Genomic DNA, 19,007 nt, shown 5'->3' on the forward strand with positions numbered 1-19,007 from the left:
TAGCAAGGCAAGCTCCACCCAACTGGCTAGAGGGCCTTTGCTCTTCCCTCTCTTGGATCCATCTCCTTTACGTTCAGTTTAATTGATCTCAAATGGCTTCTTCGCTTAAGAAAGGAAAGAAGGTGACAATCCTGAGCATCGATGGGGGCGGCGTCAAAGGCATCATTCCGGGCACCCTTCTGTCCTTTCTCGAATCCAAGCTTCAGGTACTGTGCGCTTCGCTTTCACGCAGCTAGCTGGTTTTTCACTTCTTAACCTACTCCCACACTGTCTTCCAATCTCAATGAACCTTAACACATACGTAAATTTTCTAGGAACTGGACGGACCCGACGCTAGAATTGCAGACTATTTTGACGTGATCGCCGGCACCAGTACCGGCGGACTGCTCACCACCATGATTACGGCTCCCAACAAGCACAACCGTCCCATGTACGCCGCCATGGATCTCAAAGACTTCTACTTCGAGCACTGCCCCAAGATTTTCCCTCAGCCCAGGTGAGCATCCGTCTAATATTAAGTATCAAGTTTTAGTAGGAGACCCCAAAAGGGTTGGCCCTTGGTAAGAGATGATATATAATTCTTTCATCTCTGCAACCAAGGTTCTAACTCACCAAAAACGAGCTTACGGAGAAATTTTTTAGCTTTTATCTGTGTACGCGTGATAGTGATTAATTTTTAGACTATTGTACGCACATAAATAGTTATAAGTTTATCACATAATTGTTTCTGGCTTAGCCGCATCGGCTTCATAAATAAGGTTTCAAGCCTCTTTGGAACGATTATTGGAGGGCCGAAGTATGATGGAAAGTACTTAAGGTCGATGCTAAAGGAGCTACTCGGCAATATTACCATAAAGGACACCCTTACGGACGTGATTATACCAGCTTTTGACATCAAGCTTCTTCAACCCGTAATTTTCTCTAGAGAAGATGTGAGTATATATGAATCTAATCAACAATGAAGAACCTTAATTACAGTGCTATTTTCTCGGCTACAGGAACAGCTATTTATTATATATTCATAATTTTGGTGCTCTATAACAATTTATGTAAATTAATTAATGGACAGGCGAAAGCATGTCCACTGAAGAATGCTCTCCTATCAGATGTTTGTCTGGGGACTTCAGCGGCTCCTACGTTTCTTCCAGCTCATTACTTTGAGATTAAGAGTGCCGATGGAAAGACCCGCAGCTTTGATCTCATCGATGGTGGAGTCGCAGCAAATAATCCTGTCAGAGATTTAAGATAATTTGCTCTATATAGTCTCATTACTTTGAGATTATTGTTTTATTTTGCAAAATTAATTAATCAACTCTGTTTTACAGACTAAATAACAAATGGTGGCAAATTAACTATGTGCAGACTCTAATGGCAATGACCCACATTTCGAAACAAATCTTAATGGGAAAGTTCAAGATTGGGGACAAGGAACCCCTGAAGGGCAACAGCATGCTGGTCTTATCACTGGGCACCGGCGAGGCCAAGCGAGAAGCCAAGTACAGCGCCTCCAGAGCAGCCAAATGGGGTATGCTGAGTTGGCTATACGACAACGGCGCCACACCGTTGCTCGACGTGTACGCCGACGCGAGCTCCGACATGGTCGACTTCCACGTTTCCACTTTCTTCCAAGCCACCTGTTCTGAGAGAAACTACCTTCGAATTCAGGTACATTTTATATATATATATATATATATAAAAAGTCTAGAACGTAAATCATTAATTGATTAATTGTCTCTTGGTTATTATGCTAATAATATCCCGGTGGCGGCAGGATGACACGTTAACCGGCGATGCAACTTATGTTGATGTGGGGACGAGGGAGAATCTGGAGGGGCTTGCGGAGATTGGAGAAGGGCTGCTGAAGAAGGCAGTGTCGAGGGTGAACTTGGAGACGGGCAAGTTCGAGGCAGCAGCGGAAGGAGAAGGCAACAACGCCGAAGCTCTGAGCGATTTCGCTAAACTGCTCTCCGAAGAAAGGAAGTTCCGGAAGTAGCCACTGAGATTGGGAGAATGCTCGTTTAATTCAGGTGGATGCGTGAGCCGGATAAGATTTGGTCTTTAAGACTTTTTTAATTTGTTTATAAATAAAAATAAAATAGAAGCTTCGAATGTCGTGACCAAATTTTGGTATTTGTACCAAATCAGTTGAACGCCATTTTGTTATAAATTAATTAGAAAAGAAATATGTTTGTTTAATTATTGTCCTTGCAAACTTGCAAGATAAGTCCTATTATTATATGATTGATTACTAGATTATAAAAATTCCAATCTCGAGGATTTGCTTACAAAAGTCCTTTGTTCAAGCCTTTTGGAGAGTATTGAGATTGCATGGGACCTATTACGAGGACAATCGATTTTCGGATATCATTAATAATAATTTAATGAACTATATCACACAATATAGTTTTTTTATTATTTGGGATAAATTATTTATTTTCTTTAGTATATAAACACAATATAGCACTATTTTTATCAATTATGTTGTCAAACAAGTAAATCGCATGGTACAGAAAGTTATGTGGAAATATTTATTTTGATATATAATTTTGGCACTGTTTTATAAATTACTTGGAATTATTTACTGTATCTTTTTATCATTAATTAATATAATACTGCATCAATATTAAGGTCAACAACCCGTCGAGAACTTATCCAACTACAAAATAAAGTGTTAAAATTATATATCTAAATGCCAGATTGGAAATGGTATGATTCATGCACCTGAACCCATCTCGTACGTGTTAAAATTAATTAATTAATAAAATTATTATATATCCAAATGTTATGATTCACGTGAACCCATCTGGTGTAGTAATACAGCCAAAGGCGGTCTGCCTTCCGCCACGAGTAAGATTGTTATCAGCCCAATCCAAACTCTCTTTTTTCTTTTGGGGAGGGGGGGATAGTTTAAGCAATAAAAAAATATATCTATACATATAAATCCTAAAAAGACAAAAACATATCTATACATGCATGTGGCATTAAAGTGGGGATGGCTAGGCGTAGGCGTGGTTTCACTGGCATTGTTTTTATTTATTAATTATTATAAAGGGGGTGGCTTCTCTATATATGTCTTCAATGCTTGCTTATATTTTTTAATTTCACATGTCAAACTAACTATCTAATCTACTACTAGCTAACAGTCGCCGGACTTTTCTCGATCGGCCGGTGGAAATGCAATAAAAATATATATCCATACATATAAATCCTAAAAGGAAAAATAAAAGAATGCAGCATGTGGCATTAATAAAGCGGGGACGGCTAGGCGTGGTTCCACTGGCATTGTTTTTATTTATTAATTACAAGGGGGCAGGGGGGCTGCAGCAGCCCTCCCCGGATTGAGCTCTCTCAGATCTGGGACCACTTAAAAGTGGAGGGAAATTGAAATGAGCTATGAATCTGGAGCAGCCCTCCCCTAGATCCGCCCTAAGGGGGGTGGCTTCTTCATGTCTTCACTCTTCATGCTTTTTTATATTTTTTTCACATGTCTACTAAACTAATTAATTATCTAATCTACTAGATAACAGTCAAAAGAAGCAGGGTAGTAAATTTGGGGGGAAAGCAAAGGATAAATTTGTAATTTTAGTAGAGAGTTGTCCACCAAGTCGTCTAACTTTAAGTTCGTGTAGCATTTTCCTATCTGTTAAACTGAAAACGAGAGTTAATTTTCTTCCCATAAATACTGATGCTTAGTGCTTTCTTACAAATCGAGTCTAAAGCAACAACTCTTCTTGTTCTTGCTGAGCAAAAGAGGCAGAAAACAGAAAGCACTCTTTTGATTGTTCCGTACAATCGCCGCACCTGTTCTTCAAATGGCTTGTTGTAGATTTACCAAAGCCAAGAAGGTGACGGCATTGAGCATTGATGGAGGCGGCATCAGAGGCATCATTCCGGCCACCCTTCTCGCCTTTCTCGAGTCCAAGCTTCAGGTGTGTGTGTGTGTGTGTGTATGTGCGCGCTTGCATGCTTCACTTCTTTCTTTTAGCCTTTATCATCTTAATTTCTTTCCCTGATAAGTTTGATTAAAGACGTTTGTTGTGTGTGTATATATATATAGGAACTGGATGGAGCCGATGCGAGAATCGCCGACTATTTCGATGTCATTGCCGGGACGAGCACCGGCGGGCTGGTGACCACCATGCTTACAGCTCCCGACAGGGACAACCGTCCGATATATGCCGCCAAGGATATCAAAGCCTTCTACTTCGAGCATTGCCCCAAGATCTTTCCACAGGACAGGTCGGAAAGTAGGTAGCACATAATATTATTATTATTATTATTATTATTATATGTGGAGATGAATGAATCCAGGCCAGGCCCCAATTTTCTTCTCACGTGAAGATGGGTGATAAAAAAAACATAACCAGATAGGGTTTCCTTTTAGAAATGATGCTTTTGGTCACGGTACAAAAGAAAGAAAACAATAAAGCATACTAATCATAATTAACCATTGCAATATATTATACTTGTTTTATTTAACGTGCTTACTTTTTATATTAATTTTTTATTCTTTTAATGTTCGTTTTTTTAATTTTTGCTAAAAATATGTTGTATTTTCCGGTGATCAAACATATCTAAAGCTTATTTATATTAACAAAAATACTTATTACTTACAAAAAAACAAAAATGCTAGTTGATTGTTGAAAGTTGAGTTAATTGGTCATTAGTCCATACAAAAATTGGTCGTTTGAGTTTACATTAATGAAGCAGGTAATTACTAATTAGTTAGTTAAATGGAAATGAAAATACAAACACGTTAAAAAAAACTGTAAATAATCTACTAAACATCTTTTCTATTTTTTTAAAAAATTAAAAACAAAAACAGGATACTAAAAACTCGAAACAATAGTAAAATCTAACAAGTTTGGCTTTATGAATGAAATAGAAATTGATGTAGATGGATGTAATATGACTTTCCCAATGAATTATATTTACATGTTTATTTTAATAAATATTTTATTTTTATTTTAAATTAATTAATTAAGACCCATTAAAGACTATTTTTAGGCTAGAGGAGGAGGAGGAACCTTGTTATTGTTTAGCCAAAATTGTTCGTAGTCGTAGATATATAACAGGTCTGAGTCTTTGGCCTTTTGGTTCAGTGTGTCGAGTAGCGGGCCAAAGTACGATGGGAAGTATTTGAGGTCACTAGTCCACAACCTACTTGGCAACATCACCATCAAACAAACCCTAACCGATGCTGTTATACCAACGTTTGACATCAAAGATCTGCAACCAGTCATCTTCTCCAATGCAGATGTGCGTATGAACTTCAGTTCATTCATTGTCCCACCATTTTACTAATTTTTAAAACTTAAAAAAGGGAAAATCGACCTATAACTAATAATTAATTGAATTGAAATGATTGAGACAGGGCAAAGATAGTGTCTTTAAGAATGCATTGCTATCCGACATCTGCCTCGGTACATCTGCCGCTCCTACGTATTTACCGGCGCACTACTTCGAGACCAAGGATGCTCATGGAAATACTCGGAGCTTTGATCTCATCGATGGTGGCGTGGCTGCAAATAATCCTGTGAGTGACTCTAATTCGATGATATATATGTACGTAGTTCTTCAAAATTTATTAAAATTTGTCTTTTACCACCTAACAATATCTATATATCAGATAATTAATTTATCAAATTCACAAAATTAAATGTAATGGAATGGGTTATAAGAGTAATTTTTCCCTTGATTCCATCTTACCGCAGACTCTACTGGCGATGACCCACATTTCCAGGGAAATCGCAAGGGGAAGGTTCAAGTTCGTGGACGTGAAGCCCATGGATTGCAACAACATGCTGGTCTTGTCGCTGGGCACCGGAGGGGCCAAGAAAGAAGCCAAGTACAGCGCCCAGGAAGCCTCCAAATGGAGCCTCGTCGACTGGATCTACAAGAATGGCTCCACGCCGTTGCTCGACGCCTACGGCGACGCCAGCTTCGACATGGTGGACATCCACGTTTCCACCCTCTTCCAAGCCCTCCGAGCCCACAAGAACTATCTCCGCATTCAGGATGACACGTTGACGGGAGCTGCGTCTTCGGTGGATATTGCCACGGAGGAGAATCTGCAGAATCTTGCGGAGATTGGGGGAGAGTTGTTGAAGAAGCCGGTGGCGAGGGTGAATCTGGAGACGGGGAATTTCGAGGCGGTAGAGGGGGAAGGGAGCAATGAAGAAGCTCTTAGCCGCTTCGCGAAGCGTCTCTCCGATGAAAGGAGGTTCCGGGAAGCTGCGACTTAGGAATTGGAACTGAGAATTGTTAGGAGTAGGCCGCCATTGGAGTATAAATAAACACGGGCCAGCAATTTTCTCTTCTTTCGAGTGTGGGGAAAGGACATTGACGATGTCGATTGCTCCAACGCACCGTGCGATGTAATTGAGGTATTCCAGGTCTCGTCTTCTTAAATCTTTTAGTCCATATAGCCGAACACACTAACTTGGGATTTTGTTCAATTTTTACCGTATGGTGTCCTAAAATTTTAATTTCTGAGTTGATCGTTTTTTTGGATAGTCTCTAGACGAAAGTCTCCTAAACTCTCGATGAGTCTCTTAGGATCGGCCTAGCATGCATTAGTTTTGACTTCGGGATCTCTTAGACTGAAGCCATTCGGTGGCTCAAAACCCTCTTTGAAGCCACTCAGAGATTACTATTGGGGTGTCCCACTTCGAAAACTTCCCTCCAACCTCTCTATGACACCCCCGAAAGAGTATTTCAGCTTAAGTGTGGGTTCTACAACTTTGTTTATAAATACCCATCTTTTCTAAGGCAAACAAACTCTTTTGGGACTGTTGAATCTTTTTAAAATCTTAGACTTTTCAAATTTTTTGGCTCCATGGATCCTTTGGACTCATTTCGTACCTGTGTTCTCCTGATACTCTATTTATCTCTAAAACTCATTTGAGAACACAAGTATCATGTCTCATACGAAAGACCTGAGACCTTATCTCCTGATGACTCATTGGATTCCATCCTCTTGAGTTTCTAAAGGCTCACCTAGAAGCTCTCGAGAACCATCCAGGTTCTTGCCTTATTAGGTTTCGACCTGGATCCATTCCAAATTCATTTGACCTCACTCATGACATTTGGGACCCTCTAGCGTACATTTGGGACCCTCTGTCGTAGTGAAAGACTTATTGTACCTAATTTCAAAATAAATAAATTTAATTATTATAGTTAAGCAATAATAACTTGTGTTTACAAAACATCAAATTTCACTCTTCAGCTAGTGTTGGAATAATAACAATTTCTATTTTTTAACTCTATTTTTTTTATTAAAAATTGAATCTCTTACTAAAAAATACAACACTTAAGTTTTAAATTTTGAAAACATCTTTTCCTTTTTAAAAAAAATTAAAAATAAATGATATAACTTTTTGAAACATAAAATCATAAAATATCTTCAATTATAAAATTAGACTTAAAAATTCAAAAATACTTTTTAAAACTTAACCAGACTTAATTTGTTCAATGGTTTCAGTAAATTAAATCGACATTTCCTCTTCTTCTTTTTCTCAGCAAAATCGCGTGGTTTTATTAAGATGGGAAATAGGCTCGTTGGGCAGCCAGACTGGGAAGGGAATGATATACTTCGCTAGTCTAATCATGGGCCAGCCCACAACAATCTCGCCCTTGTATACTTGTCGGCCCAATTTTTGGCGATTAACTTTATATAGTAAAATCAACACTATATATAAGCGAACACATAATTAAAACTTAATATATAGTAAAATCAAAGATACATATCATACATCTGGAAGTAAAATTAGGGAGAAAGAAATTAACCATACTGGCAAACCAGAGCCTAATGCTTCCTCTATTGGGAAGTTGGGATTCTTTTTTTTTTTTTTTTTTGGGTCCCCAAATCGAAAGAAATCTTCATCACTCCATTAATGGTATTTCACCAAATTATTTAATGAATAATGACTGCCCTTTTGATATAATCTCTTTTGTATGTATAATACGTATATATTCTGATATATATATATATATATTTTCAGTGAAGAGCTGATCCATTTTAATAAAGAAAAAGAAAGAAAATCTCAAGCATTTGATTTTCATATTCATAATTTCATATATATAGGCATGATAATAACTCTGAGAAAATAAGATATATAATTGGTTGGTGGGTTGACCATTCATCATAAGTTGACTGATATGTTCTGAATTGTCATGAAAATTAGGACCCCCACTATATATATATATATAAGTGGGAAGGGAAAGCCAGTTTCCACTGGTAGGATGCTTTCACTCTCAATAATAGTCTTCCGACTTGCTAATAGAGAAAGAAGCACACCTTAAAATCCTCACAATAATTGCAATTCTATGGATCGGTCTTTATATGAACAGGATATGTAAGAAGCAAACAATTTTGATCGAGACTTGCAAAAAGATCAATTCGTGTACCATTGACACCCTTCAGCTTTTAGCTTGTATATTTGTTTATGCTTGGAAGGAGGATTAATTTTGGACTTGAGCAAAACTAATATACATAATATGTATGATTTTTGTAGACGAGTTTTGACATGTGTGGTGAATGCATGCATCCATGCATGCCAGGGGAACTGTACACAAAAATTTTGCTTGTTCTAGTTGTCATGTATTTTTATTCATTCATGAAATGGACAATTGGATATCCCTAGTGGTCCATTAGATCAATACATATATATAGCTGTTTGCTTAGCATTTTACTATAAAAATGCTACATATTCATATATAATAATAAATGGTGGAAAAGTAATAGTTTTCATTGATAAAAATAAATAAATAAATAAAAGATAACATTTTTTTATCATTATAAATTAAAGGAAAATGCTACACAAACGTAAACTTAGACAACTTGGTGGACAACTCTCTCCTAAAATTACAAATTTATCCTTTACTTTTTCCTCCCAAATTTGTTACACTGCTTCCTCTGCTCCTTATACTTTTCCCTCTCTCTCTTATACTTTCACACTCTTCTTTCTCTCTTTTCATTTTCACAAATTTGTCCTTTCTTTTTCCCCCCTAAATTTGCTATTCTGCTTCCTCTTCTTCTTCCTCATACTCTCACTCTCTCTCTTCTCTTTCTCTCTCTCTCTCTCTCTTCCTCCATCGTTGTTGGCCGTCGTCACCGCCGTTGTAGTGGCCGCCGCAGCCGCTTCCGCCGTCTTTCGCCATGGACACAGCCGCCTCCGACGCAGCCTCAGTCGCCGCTGTTCGCTGCCGTTGAACGGCCAGCATCAAAGTTTCTGGTCGCTGTTCCGGCCACCAAGTGGGAGAAGAACTGCTATGCGGGATATGACGAGTTTGTGTGTGAGGCAATGGGGTTTCTTCAAGCCAAGCTGATGGACACAAGGCCGTGTTTGGCCCAGGGAATGGTGGCTCTCGTTGGTTTCAGCGTGCTGGCTTCAACTGGCCTGCTTTTGTTTCATTTGAAGGAGATGAGCAGGGAAGTTTTAGCTGCTGTTCATCTCATCACTTAGATGTGTATATATATATATATACATATATTAAAAAGAACAACAAAGAAGAAATTGATTGATGGTCTAATTTTGTAAATATTTAGTTGTAAGGAACAACTTTAGATTGCAGTGTTCAGCTGTTTAGTTTGAATTTTGATTCATTAATTAATTAGTGAAATGTATTATTGTACTTAGCTGAAAGTATGTATACATGTATGAGTGGGTGTTTGCCGGCCCAATATTGATTTCTGCTAAATAGTAATGACCCTCTACTCCTTAATTTGGTGATTATCTCCGTTTCTTTAAATCTAGCATTGGCATTGTATGTTCCATTGCAATGAAGCCTGGCTACCCAAGAAGATCTATCTTTCCTACCAGATTGAATCTCTGTGGACTTAACACTATGGATGTATGTATGGTTAATTATTACTAAAATACTTTTTCTTTTTAACTGTATAGACGATTAAATGCTGATGAAAGTAAACGAAGGCTGAAAGGCAAAGGCAGCTGATTTTAATAATTATATTTTCAGTATTATATATTTATGTGTTAGTTTAAGTTTTTAAAAATTATAAACAAAAATTTATTGCAGGCCACAACTATTGCCATTCCTTTGCAACGTAGAAAAAACCCATAGCCTTCTCACATGTGTTTCAACAACTCAACCAAAAATGCACTCAACCAGAAACAAAAAATAATAAAATATAAGTATAGAACACAAGAACTGGACGCCCCAGCAAAGCCAAGTTTCGGAGGAAAGCCAAAATCAAATACTTATTTTGAAAGAAAAATCTATTGTGGAGAGAAAATGATCATATATGTCGAGACAACCTAAGCATTGCCCAAAACCCAAACCCTCCTTCGATGCTTCTGTTCAATTTCGAAACACAATGAGCATGAATCACGAAGACATGAACCTAGACACACAAATAGTGTTTGAATATATATGTGGAAATATGTATATATGGGTGTGAACTGCATAATAATAATAGTTCGTCGTCGTTGTTATCACCGCCGCAGCAGCCATCCCTGTTCGTCGTCGCTGCCATCAACATTTTTGCTTCACTCGCAGGTCACAGCTGCTTTGCTGTCGCCTCCGGTCACCCGCTGCCTCCAACTGCTTCAATCACGCATGGAGAAAAAATAGAGAGGGGAAGGAAAATGAAAAGAGAAAGAGAGAGAGAGAGAGAGAGAGTATAAGGAAGAAGCAGAGGAAGCAGTGTAACAAATTTGAGAGGGAAATGGGAGGGAAAAGTAAAGGATAAATTTGTAATTTTATGAGAGAGTTGTCCACCAAGTTGTTTAACTTTACGTTCGTGTAGCATTTTCCTAAATTAAAAGATTAAGTTGAGTACTTACAATTATGAATATTTGAGTGTTAACGTACGTATTGTCAAATACTTTTACACGAAAATTAATATTTCATACAATCGATAGATGTTGACACGTTGAATGGAGCTTTGAACCCCCCCCCCCCCATAAGTCAATTCAATAAGGGTGTGCCCGTTCTTATGATGTATCCCATGCATACAGTTTCCACCAAGAAGATGTAGTTGGTTTCCCACTTTGCCTTAATCCTTCTCCATGCAGTTGCTATTTAATAGTTTAGCAATTAATGTGCAAAAGAAGAAGCTCTACTCTTCATTTAGTGCAACTTCCTGCTAGTTAATTAATAGTAGTTATTATTAATTAGCTTTGAAATTAAACTTTTACAAGTGCCTGCTGATCCAAATGGCACCTAAACCCAGTGCCAGACCTCAATTTTTGGGGCCTGAGGCGAGATGTGAAAATGGCCCCGAATTGTATACTATATTCAAAATTTATTTTTTTATAATAAAATATAAAAAATAAATAAATATTTATACTATAAGAATAAAATTAAAAAAAATTTAAATTATCAATTAAAAACTATCATAAACAACGAAACGAAATGAATGATACTTCCATTAGCAAAACGAAATGAAGAAGCAACTAACCACTGAAAGTTGAAGCAAATCTAGAGTTAGAGCATCTAAAAGACTGAATCTGATGACCCAATCGACAATCGAGAGGCAACGAGCCACCTGCCACAACCCACAAGGGTGAGCGACGGAGGACGATGGTGAGCCAGCGATCGAGCAGAGCAGCGAGAGGCGATGCTTGCTAGGCGAGCGCCCGAGTAGCGAGCCACTGACCATGAGGGCGAGGCAAGTCGATGAGGACGAGCGATCGCTGATCGAGCAGCGAGAGGTGAGAAAGCGAGGGCGAAGGGCGAGGAGCAGCAAAAGGAAAGAGAGGCAGCAAGTTACCGGTGACGGAGCAGTAGCCAGAGGCGAGAAGCAGTAAGAGAAGAGAAAGGCAGCGAGCTACCGGCAACGGAGCAACAGCGAGAGGCGAGAGTGAGGGCGAGGCGCAACGAAGCCAGAGAGATAGGGCTAGGGCAACGAGCGAAAGAGAGAGAGGGAGAAGGGTTGCGAGAAAGGGGTGGGCCAGCGAAAAATGCATGAGACCTAAGTTGTGAAATTTGCATGGACCACTTTCAATTTATAGGTCCCTAAATTGTGAAATTTCCATGGGCCCTGAGGCGCTGCCTCATGGGCCTCATGGAAGGTCCGGCCCTGGCTAAACCTAATCATGTTGTCAAAGGACATATGGTGACAGTGCTAAGCATTGACGGAGGGGGCGATAGAGGCATCATTCCCGGCACCCTTCTAGCATTTCTCGAATTAGAGCTTCAGGTACCGTACGTGCTAATTAAACATAGAAAAATTTGATTCGGGTCACATAAAATTGTTCTTCACAGTTCACACCTCCATTAAATTCTTCAATGATTTTAAAATACCTATTTTACACCCTATAAAATTGCTCTTCATAGTTCACATCTTCACCAAATTTTTTAATAATTTTAAAATACTTATTTTATCCCCACAGCTCACTTTCTCCTCTGATCTCCCTTGATCACCGGCCGCTATCTCATGTTTCTTTTTCTCTCCTGCACCATATATGCACGTACACACACAAATGGATACATATATATACACATACGCTATTGCTGGCCGACTCACACACAAATATATATATATATATATATACACAAAAACACGTGGGCACAGTCATGAAACCCAGCAGTCGGGGAAGTTCCCATGCTCGCAGCTCCCAACACGGGCGGATAGGTGACCGCCATGCTCACAGCTCCCAACAAGAATGCCGATAATCGTCCTCTCTATGCTGCCAAGGACATCAATGACTTCTACTTCCAGCATTGCCCCAACATCTTCCCTGAGCACCGTTGAGATATTAATTAATTCATTAGAATTAGAATCATACATACATATATTGGGTTGTCCATGTATAGATTTAGAATCCAACTAAAATTAGACCTTAATCTGATGTGCGTGATTTATAGGTTATTATGTATGCATAGCTGGTGGGTTTATTTACTACACACTAAAAAATAAAAAAAATAACACTTCAGGTATCAGATGCCCCTCTTAACAATTAAAAAATATAACATTTAATATTTGATATTTAAAATGTCGAGAATTATTATTTTAAATTCCTAGTATAATAGAACATTAACCTGTCTGTTTTTGCGAGTGACACACCATGTAAATGACTATTTGACAATATTTAAATAGATTGATTAATTTGTTATGCTTCCTCAATGATTAAAAAATATGGTGTTTGATTCTTAATGTACAAAAATATCAAGATTCTATATATCAATTATTAAAAATTATTACTTTAAATCCGTATTTTGACTGAATAAATAAAGTTATTATCTACGTCACGTAAAATGTACATATAGATAAAAGAAAGTGTCATGTTATAAAAAAATCACGTCAGCAAGACACATTAGATTAAATTTTACCTTGATGAGAAAAAGACCAAATTACTCATAAATTAAAAAAAAAAAATCCAAAATCCCAAACATCTAAATCTTTGAATCACTAACCAAAAAAATGCTACATTCTTTTATATATTCTCAATCACAAAATACAATAGAACTAATCTCCATCATTTTTCTTTGTTGAACTTGGTTTTATCACTCTGTTATTTGTATCATCTTTTGTGTCTCAAGATAAGAACTTAAAACAACAATTTTTAATAATTGAGATATATAATTTTGATATTTTACATATTAAGATCAAACGTTATATTTTTTAATTGTTAAGAGAACACAACAATCTAGCCAACCTATTCAAATACTGTCAACTAGTCATCCACATAGCGTGTCACTTATGAAAACAAATATATTCATACACATGCTAATATTCCGTTATAATACGAACATAAAATAATAATTTTTAATAATTAAAATATAAATTTTGATATTTTTCACATAAAAAATTATGCATCATATTTTTTTAATAATTGAGGGACATAGAAGTCAAAAAAATAATGATGATATCCGTACCAGTTAATGTAGTTTGTTTCTCGATCCTTAGCCGGAACAGCTGGTTGGATACCCTCAAACACTTGATTCGAGGGCCCAAATATGACGGCAAGTACCTCGAGTCACTTATTGAAGGGATACTTGGCAACATTACAGTAAAAGAAACCTTAACAGACGTGGTCCTTCCAACATTTGACATCAAGAAACATCAACCAGCAATCTTCTCCATCAATGATGTACGAAACGCATATTACTCTACCCTATTTTATCAATCGATCTCTCAATTAAGTGGCATAAATTATCCTAATCCTATATATATATATATATATTAAGTAGTGAAATACATAATCTGATGACAGGCCATAGAAGACCCTTCCAAGAATGCATTGCTATCCGATGTTTGTTTAGGCACTTCCGCAGCTCCTACATTTCTCCCGCCACACTCTACTTAATTCGAGGTCGACGGAGAAACTTACAATGTAATTGATGGCTGCAAATAATCCCGTAAGTAATCAATCTCCTTCCATGAATGAATATATATTAAGACAAAATTATTACATGTTATGGTGAAAATGAAAGAATATAATGCGCAGACCCTAGCGGCCATCAGCAACATCTCGAAAGAAATCTTAATGGGGAACTTCAAGTTTGTGGACATAAAACCCTTGGAAAGCAACAGGTTGTTGATCTTGTCTCTGGGAACAGGGGATGCCAAGCAGGCAGCCAAATGCGACGCACCCAAAGCCTCCAAATGGGGTTTGATCAGCTGGGCGTATCACTTCGATCGGCCTTCGAAGCACTCCTCTGTTCGATGCGTACGCCTCCGCCGGCACCGACTTGGTCGACTTTCACGTTTCCACTCCGTTCAAGTCCCTCGGCGCCGAGGCCGAGAAAAACTTCCTCCGCATTCAGGCTGATGACTTAGCCGGCGATGAAGCGTCGGTTGATATCGCGACGAAGGAGAATATGGAAAGCCTTGTGGGGATTGGAGAAGTGCTGTTGAGGAAGCCGGTGTCCAGGGTGAACTTAAAGACGGGCAAGCTTGAGCCGCTTAAAGGAGCAGGTTCTAATGCAAAAGCTCTTGAACGCTTTGCCGATCGTCTTTCCCAAGAAAAGAAGTTCCGGGAAAATCATGCTCATGTGAAAACAAAATTAACTCTCTCTGTGCCATGCCCATGCCGGAAGGCTGGCTCGCTCCCATTACAATTTATTAATGGAGATTCCGATGAGACTCCGACCGTCCACCGGCTCGCCGAACTTCCACTCGTTTGTTCACCTCTTTTAGCTCTCTCTCACAATGATTGCCACAATACATAAAAATAATAATAATAATAATAATAATAATAATAATATAAATTTGGGCACAATATTGGCTTGCTGCAACCGCTTGTTCATTTTCCGTGCATTTTTATGTGTCGGGTTTGGGTAGATGATGTTTCTTTGTAATCAAACGTTTAATAAGACGATGGTTTGTTTTTGAAAACACCTTGCTTGCTTAATTATAACGCTTCAATCATAGAAAGTATAAACTATAGTTTACTAACAATTGGATGTTGAAGGTGAAGTCGTTGCTATATTATGAAAATGCCACCATCCTATTATTTATATTTTGATGGATTTGTTACACCAAAAAAAAATAAAATATGATTAATACACTTGTAGTCTACAAAATGGCAAGTATGCCCCTCGACCGATGAAGTCGGTCCACTCCACGGACTAGTGTATTATTATTATTATTATTATTCATTTACAAACTATATACATTTGTTAATTTAGCTAGAGGAGAAGTACAGGCTTTGCTATTAATTTCCTTGTCATTTGACAAAGTTGGGGATGGCAGAATCTTTTAGGAACATAATCCAAGCCCTAAGTCGATGGCCAGTTAGTGCTTCAAAGAAATTAACCCAATTTATTGTGGTCCTGGAAGAAATTAATTACTTACAAAAGTCATCCACTGGTTTGTTTTGTTTTTCAAAAATTTGTAAAAGAACTTTCGCACTCATCCCATTTCGTTTTTTGGCCCTTTGAATAATTTAAAATATTATATAATTATTAATTATCTTTTATTTTTTAATTAAAAGGAGAAAACTGCAATAGTATAATTAATTAAAGAAAACTTTTCCAAAGATTGTTCCCATAAGGAGTATAAGTACCATTAGTTACCCCCATGAAAATTAAACCTATAGATCCAATGGCAAGTGATAAGGTAATATCGAGTTATAAAGAAAAATTAAAATAAATATCCTTGAGAATATCAACCTTAAAGAAGAACAATTTCTACTACCATTTTTTTGTCATTGTGGTGGTTACTTTTTGTTACTTATAATTTCATTTTCCATTTTCTTTTCAAATTGGCTCACATGGTTATACTTTAGAAGGATAACGTAAATATATATATATATATATATAATATCCCAATCGTTTTTCTTAGCCCTGAGTAAATAGTTTGGCTTCTTCCATCCACGTAGTTAGTTGCTATAAATAGTTGAGCTCATTATTCACTCGCGCAAATGACAATATATTTTCTATTTTCAGAACCACAAAACGCCTGCAGAGCGCATTGTGAAAAGGAAAGATGTTCAATCAATGTAATATAGCGGGGGGACAAGTACAGGTGGACTGGGGACCGCCATGCTTACAGTTCCCGACAAGATCCCATGTTTGCTGCCGCCAAGGACATCACCCACTTCGAGTGCCATTTTGTTTATCCTGGTGACTTTTATTTTGGGATAAAAAAAAGACATTTTGATTCTCCTTCTCCATTGTGTTCCTTCTGGATGACTTTATTTTGGGATAAAAAAATCATTTTAATTCTCCTCCTCGATTTTGTTCATTCTGGGTGACATTATTTTGAGAGTAAAAAAAGTCATTTTGACTCTCCCTCCTAATTTTGTTCCAAGTGATTTTATTTTAAGAGTAAATAATTCATTTTGATTCTCTTTTCTTACCAATCTTATATCTCTCTTCTTTTTCTCTTCTCTCGCCGTCAATTATCATCTCGCCACTGCATCACTGTTGCCTTGCGCAGCAGCGAGACAACAAGTCAATGAGGAGAGACAGCAGGTCACACCACAGCCTTGCCGACCCATTGCATCGCTGCCTCGTGCAGCGGCGAGGCAGCTGGTTGGCGAGGCGAGCCACGGTGAGAGAGAGGAGAGAGAAATGAGGTGAGTAGAGATGAATATTCAAAATGACATTTTTACTCCTAAAATGGCACTCAATGAATTGTACTTCACCCACTAACCCAAATTCTTTCCCAAGGGCCGGTATGAACTGATTCAGGATTCATTTAATTCAAGTTAATGAAAATGTTGACACATAAAACCACTAAAGACATCTGGACATTTCATTAGTTTGAAGCACCAATATATTTTAACATAAAATAACTGAAGAAGTGCTGTTGGCGAAGCCGGTGCCGAGGGGCCAAGCTTTTGAGCCTGTTGAAGAAGCGGTTGCTAATGAACAAGCTCTTGACCGCTTTACCAAGCTCCGGGAAGTAAACTGATACAGAATGGCATTTTCATTTGGGCAGTACCAGTAGCTTCTGCTATTATATATATATATATATATATAATATAATGACGTGAAGCAGCCCCTTCCATTTCCATTTCTTATGTTTTGGGTAGCTATCGTTTTACTGTCTTGAGAATTAATAAGATTTTTTTTAAAGATTATGATAATAATTAATAATAAAATGTAGATCATTGAACTATTCTCCAATGGTCCAAAATCATCATAGAAGTTACCACAGACCGATTTCAGCATATGCTGACGAGGCTACAGCCTGCATGCACAAGCCTCTGGAGTCGGGTGTCACGGGAATAAACCAATCCCTAGCAACCATTAACACCAATCTCTCTCTCTCTCTCTCTCTCTCTCCCCATGCTGATGCCGTTCAAACTTCCAAAATACAAACATATAGGACATCGACACACATACATACAGAAACACCTATTCCGTATACAACTCAATGACAGCGAAGCATTTCTGCTGGCAACTTCTGTAGTCAACAATATCGACAAAGACCCCTCTATAGTTGATTCGGTGTCGTAGAACGAGAGCTCATACAGACAGACATCTATATATGTCACTAAAAAGTTGATTGGGAAATTCACGAAAGAAGACATAAGATTCTATAGAGAACGCTAGCAGAGTTTATCTGCCATCAATCCTCTCAGCATAAATGGAGAGAGATTATTATGAACCAAGAGATTTGCAAGAAACTCATGGCAATATGTTGGAGATCAAGAAGATGGAATTGGCAGGGATAAAGGAAGAACTCCAGAAAGCTAAAGACGATGCTACCCAATCATGGTTAGATTCCAGGCCTCTGATTGATGAGCTCGAAAAGCTACAATCGTGCCTTGCTGCTACAAGCAATCGGATTACTATATCTACTAATGTCATGCTGGAGCTTGAATCTAAGCTTGAAGCAGCCACTGTGTCCATTAGAGCCAAAAAGAAGGAAGAACTAAAGGTCAGAACAATGATCGATGAAACCAATCAGGCTTTGGATCAGGCCCATCAAGAGATGGAACAGCTCAAGCTTGAAAAGGATGAAGAACGACGAGTGAGATCAGAACTAAAACAGATACTACGGCAGAGGAAGCAGTCGCTTCATGCATTGGCACTCAAGCTTAGAGCTGTAAGGTTAGAATCTGAAGCTTTTGGAGCATCTGCTGCAGAAGCTCTGCACTATGTCAACAATTCGGAGTTGGACAATACGACAGTCCAACTCACTCAACTAGAATATTGTGCATTAATAACAAGGGCAAAAGAAGAGGCCTCACTGGCAGATTGGCGAGTTTCAGCGTCCATGGAAAAAAAACTTGCAGTGGAGGCAAGTCGAGACTTGGCATTAAGGAGGCTCAAAGAACTGTACTCCAACAACAAATCAAGGAATGAGAAAATGAAAGACAAGATAACTGGAGATATCGAGAGTAGAAGAGATGCAGAAGAAGAAGAAGAAGAAGAAGAAGAAGAAGAAGAAGGAGGAGGAGGAGGAGGAGGAGGAGGAGGAGGAGAAGAAACTAGGATCCCTGTGGAAACTCGAGTCAACAGTAGACAGACTGCTATCCCTAAAGCTCAAGCCAAGTTAAAAGCCAACTCTACCAACCCTCAAGAACAATTAAAAAGATCAAGAAGCAAAGGCAAAGTATTGACCAATAAGAAGAAACGATCAATTT

General features: G+C 38.1%; 2 protein-coding genes and 1 pseudogene across 2 annotated transcripts; all 3 read left to right on the forward strand.

Moving 5' to 3' along the window:
• On the forward strand, positions 1-2,196 carry LOC127803536 (patatin-like protein 5). Its single transcript, XM_052339821.1, has 6 exons — positions 1-206; positions 315-496; positions 737-932; positions 1,070-1,231; positions 1,363-1,665; positions 1,772-2,196. Exons 1-6 carry the CDS (start codon positions 93-95, stop codon positions 1,991-1,993), a joined length of 1,179 nt encoding a protein of 392 aa, XP_052195781.1. The 5' UTR covers positions 1-92; the 3' UTR covers positions 1,994-2,196.
• Positions 2,197-3,638: 1,442 nt separating this feature from the next.
• LOC127803537 (patatin-like protein 2) lies at positions 3,639-6,509 on the forward strand. Its single transcript, XM_052339822.1, has 5 exons — positions 3,639-3,929; positions 4,058-4,239; positions 5,103-5,259; positions 5,375-5,536; positions 5,715-6,509. Exons 1-5 carry the CDS (start codon positions 3,813-3,815, stop codon positions 6,243-6,245), a joined length of 1,149 nt encoding a protein of 382 aa, XP_052195782.1. The 5' UTR covers positions 3,639-3,812; the 3' UTR covers positions 6,246-6,509.
• Positions 6,510-14,106: 7,597 nt separating this feature from the next.
• Positions 14,107-15,244, forward strand: LOC127804613 (patatin-like protein 3; annotated as a pseudogene).
• The last annotated feature ends 3,763 nt before the right edge of the window (positions 15,245-19,007 follow it).

Source organism: Diospyros lotus, chromosome 6 (assembly GCF_014633365.1).
Source record: "Diospyros lotus cultivar Yz01 chromosome 6, ASM1463336v1, whole genome shotgun sequence".
Classification (NCBI taxonomy): Eukaryota; Viridiplantae; Streptophyta; class Magnoliopsida; order Ericales; family Ebenaceae; genus Diospyros; species Diospyros lotus.

Bases quoted from the DNA above. Each gene is read 5' to 3' on its own strand.
- LOC127803536 (XM_052339821.1), top strand. From the start codon at position 93: ATGGCTTCTTCGCTTAAGAAAGGAAAGAAGGTGACAATCCTGAGCATC. The intron at 933-1,069 runs GTGAGTATATAT...ATTAATGGACAG, and splicing joins TAATTTTCTCTAGAGAAGAT to GCGAAAGCATGTCCACTGAA. The intron at 1,232-1,362 runs GTCAGAGATTTA...AACTATGTGCAG, and splicing joins GAGTCGCAGCAAATAATCCT to ACTCTAATGGCAATGACCCA.
- LOC127803537 (XM_052339822.1), top strand. From the start codon at position 3,813: ATGGCTTGTTGTAGATTTACCAAAGCCAAGAAGGTGACGGCATTGAGC. The intron at 5,260-5,374 runs GTGCGTATGAAC...TGATTGAGACAG, and splicing joins TCATCTTCTCCAATGCAGAT to GGCAAAGATAGTGTCTTTAA. The intron at 5,537-5,714 runs GTGAGTGACTCT...ATCTTACCGCAG, and splicing joins GCGTGGCTGCAAATAATCCT to ACTCTACTGGCGATGACCCA.